Source organism: Cebus imitator, unplaced genomic scaffold (assembly GCF_001604975.1).
Source record: "Cebus imitator isolate Cc_AM_T3 unplaced genomic scaffold, Cebus_imitator-1.0 Scaffold66, whole genome shotgun sequence".
NCBI classification, from domain to species: Eukaryota; Metazoa; Chordata; class Mammalia; order Primates; family Cebidae; genus Cebus; species Cebus imitator.
Window position 1 is genome coordinate 6,336,385 of NW_016107381.1, and position 4,128 is coordinate 6,340,512.

The 4,128-nt window shown below is 48.3% G+C and overlaps 1 protein-coding gene across 1 annotated transcript in view; it reads right to left on the bottom strand.

Annotated features, from left to right (window-relative positions):
- CFDP1 (craniofacial development protein 1) overlaps positions 1-1,789 on the bottom strand; it is a 136,598-nt gene extending 134,809 nt beyond the window's left edge. Inside the window, exon 1 of the mRNA XM_017530578.1 lies at positions 1,549-1,789. Coding sequence (XP_017386067.1) covers positions 1,549-1,612 — 64 coding nt within the window. The 5' untranslated portion in view covers positions 1,613-1,789. The remainder of the gene's footprint in view (positions 1-1,548) is intronic.
- Positions 1,790-4,128: the final 2,339 nt, after the last annotated feature.

Consider the following 4,128-nt stretch of genomic DNA (forward strand, 5'->3'; position numbering starts at 1 on the left):
AAAAAAAAAAAAAAAAAAAAAAAAAAAAAAAAAAAAAAAAAAAAAAAAAAAAAAAAAAAAAAAAGAAATTTCCCATGAAGTAGAAAGCCAAAGGGATAGACAAAAAAGATTTAAAATTAGAGGACCAGCCCAGAAAGTCTAACATTAAATTCGACATATGAAAAATGAAGATTACAAAAAATGGAGAAAGGAAACTGCCAAAACATTTTCTAGGTGGGGTGCAGTGGCTCACACCTGTATCTAAGGTAGGCGGAATCACCTGAGCTGAGCCGCAGAGCTCAAGAATAACCTGGGCAACATGGCAAGACCCTGTCTCTATTTATTTAGAGAGACAGAGAAAGAAGGGGGAGACGGAGAAAGAGAGAGAAAGAAAAGGAAGGAAAGAAAGAAAGAAAAGGAGAAGAGGGAAGAGAAGAAAGAAAAGAAAAAGGAAAAAAAAAATTCTAGGAAAAAATGTTCCCAGAAGGCTCAGCAAAATGGCTGAAAATATTCATACCAAGATATATCATGGTGATATATTAGAAAATGGGAACAGGCCAGGCACAATGGCTCACGCCTGTAATCCCAGCACTCTGGAAGGCCAAGACAGGCGGATCTCCTGAGGTCGAGAGTTTGAGACCAGCTTGATCAACACGGAGAAACCCCATCTCTACTAAAAAATACAAAATTAGCCGGGCGTGGTGGCACGTGTCTGTAATCCCAGCTACTCGGGAGGCTGAGGCAGGAGAATCGCTTGCACCCGGGTGTGGAGGTTACAGTGAGCCTAGATCACGCCAGTGCACTCCAGCCTGGGCAACAAGAGTGAAACTCTGTCTCAAACAACAACAAAACAACAAAACACCAGAACAGAACGAAATAAAACAACAAGAGTAGGGAGGCTTCCTGGGTTGGGTTTTTGCGTTTGTCTTTCAAATGAGGATTTGTATGGATGAAGATACTTTCAAGGAGATGGGTATGCCTGGGGAAGACCAAGAAGGGGGAAGAGGTAGGTCTCTTCAGCAAGATTCATTTTCGTCCCATTCGGGTTGAGATCCCTATGGAAAGAAAGTTCTGAGAGGAGAAGACGGGTGGAAGTCGCAGAGAGACAAAAGGCATCACGGGGGGAACTTTCTATCAGAAATTTCTACCAACCAGGCGGAAAGCGGGCAGCGCTATCTTGGACAGGGTGGTGGCCAGGAGCTCTCTCAGGCTAGGGCTGAAGAAAGCCTCCAACGCTCGGACTGCCTCCCCGATTTCTAAAGCAGCTGTATCGTTCGGGGCCGACCGACGAGCGTCCCCAGGGACGGAACCGCTCTCGTGTTGCTTCCCGCGCTGCAAGAGGGGGCGGCGGCCGGAGCTGGCCCAGGGAGAGGGCGGCACGGAACCGCCACGCGCACACGCCTCGGGCCGGGACGGCGGAGAATGAGGGGCCCGAGGGAGCACACGCTCGAGAACGGGCGACCCCCGGACCACCCGGGCCACTGGCACGACCCCCGCGGGAGCCGAACACGCCTCACGTGAGGCGTGGGGCGGGGCAATCCGCCTGTCGCCTCAGGCGGAATCGCTCACCTGACGGCACGTAATCCTCGTCCTCCTCCGACGTGGAGAAGTCTTCGGAGTCGAATTCCTCCATGTCGCTGCAGCTCAACGCTGGTCAAACTCGCGGGACCGCAGCAGCTGCCTCCAACGGCAAAGCTCTAGGGTGAGACCATACAGCCCGGGCGGCGGCGGCAGCGGTAGCAGGTAGGGCGGCCCCGACAGCGCTTTGCACATGCGCACAGAGTGCCACGTGGTCGCCCTACGACACTTCCGGCCGATGCCTCTGGGCGGGCGCCCCTGAGGCCCTCGCGGGGAGCCGGTACTTGCCCGGATGCGGTGCATGCTGGAACTTGTAGTCTTCGGCGCTGCCTTACCACCTTTATTTAATAAATCTGCTTAAATAAAATTACGTATCTGTGGAAATACAGGCGACCTTCATTAATCATGAGTTATTGTCATATACAAACTTACTTACTCGCTAAAATGTATTGGTAACCCCAAAATCAATCATCACAATACTTTTTGGGGTTCTTCCCGGGCATGCGCAGAGGGTGGAAATTTGGAGTGGGCGGAGGTGCAGGTTCCCAGCAGACGTTTGAACTCGCCAGAGGCACAGCCTTCTCGTTGCAGCTCCAGTGCTGTTAACAGAGTCCTTTCCGCAGTCTGTTTACTGACACTTTTTTTTTTTTTTTGCATTTCTCTGCTTTTTGTGGGTAGTTTTGCTGTTTAAAATGGCCCGCAAGCATAGTGCTGAAGCTCTGCCCAGCGTTCCTAAGGCAAGAAGACCGTGATATGCCTTATGAAGAAAGCCAGCGTGCTGGATAAGCTCCTATCATGCATGAGTTACAGTGCTGCTGGCGGTGAGCTCAGTGTTAACGAGTCGACAATCCGGGACATTAAGAAAGAGGAAAAGGAAATTCACCAATCTGTTCGTGAGGCCGCTCTGGAAAGTGCTAAAGTGACCTCCATAGTGCTTGATGAAGCTATGGAAAAGATGGAAAAGCGACCGAATTTGTGGATTCATGAGATGTCGACTGATTAAAAAAAAAAAAAAATCATAGTGGACAGCATTGTTGTGAAGCCAAAAATATCAAAAAATCTATGGTCACGTTACCCTGGGTCAGAGAAATGTCAAGCCCTTCTCGTCGAGTGCTGGCTGGCTCGTGGGTTTCAAAAGGCGAAAAGGGGTGAAAAATGTTAAACTTGCATGTGAGGCGAGTTCTGCAGATCAAGGGGCTGCGGAAGAATTTTTTAAATACTTGCTAAGTGTTATACAGGAAAGCGTTATGTGGAAGAGCAGGTTTTCAATACGGATGAGACTGGCTTATTTTACAAGGATGTTGGCAAACGAACCTACATAATGGAAACGGCCTCCAAAGTCCCTGGCTTTAAATCATACCAGGATCATGCAACCTTGTTAGTGTGCGCCAATGCCAAGGGCAACTTTAAGTGCAAACCCCAGTGGTGTACAGAGCCCAAAATCCACAAGCACTTAATGGGAAATATGTGAACCATCTGCCAGTTCATTGGAGGTGGAACAAAAAACTGTGGACGTTGTCCATTTGGTTCCACAACTGCTTCATCCCAGAAGCTGAACTCTCTATCCAGGGCAGAAACCTTGCCTTCAAGGTTTTATTAATTTTAGATATTGTTCCAGTCCATTGCTATGAAGAACTCGAAAATGCACACTCCAACAGAGAAGTTATTTTTATGTCCCCAAACACAAAATCTCTTACCCAGCCCCTCGATCAGGGCATAATAAAAACATTCAAGGCACTTGGGAGGCGGAAGTTGCAGTGAGCCGAGATCGTGCCACTGCAGTCCAGCCTGGGCAACAGAGCAAGACTCTGTCTCAAAAAAAAAAAAAAAACCACCACCAACCAAAAAAAAAAAAAAAAAAAAAAAAAAAAAAAGCGTTCAAGGCACACTACACAAGGGCGCTTTACACGACGGCCTGTGAGGCTTTCAGGGCCAAGAAGGAAACCACCATGCTGGACTATTGGAAGTCCGTCACTATATGCAACATGATTGATTATGTTGGCACAGCCTGAGACTGCACTGAGCAGGCTACTATCAGTAACTGTTGGGCAGGCGTGGTGGCTCACGCCTGTAATCCCAGCATTTTGGGAGGCTGAAGCGGGCAGATCACAAGGTCAGGGGTTCGAGACCAGCCTGGCCAACATAGTGAAACCCCATCTCTACTAAAAATACAAAAAATTAGCCAGGTGTGGTGGCGGGCACCTGCCATCCCAGCTACCCAGAAGGCTGAGGCAGGAGAATCGCTTGAACCCGGGAGGCAGAGGTTTCAGTGAGTGGAGATGGCACCATTGCACTCCAGCCTGGACGGCAGAGCAAGATTCTGTCTCAAAAAAAATAATTAAAATTTAAATTTAAAAAACTGTGGGGAAAATGTTTGGCCAGACTGTGTGGAGAATTTTGAAGGCTTTGAAGGTGTTACAGAAAATATAAAGAATGGTGTCCGAAGCATAACGCATATGGCACAGCAGGTAAGTGGAGAGGGCTTTGATGACATGAAGGATAGATAAGATGTGGAGGAAATTTTGGCAAATAAGGCAGTGGAACCAACTAACAAAGGCCTGGATGAGATGG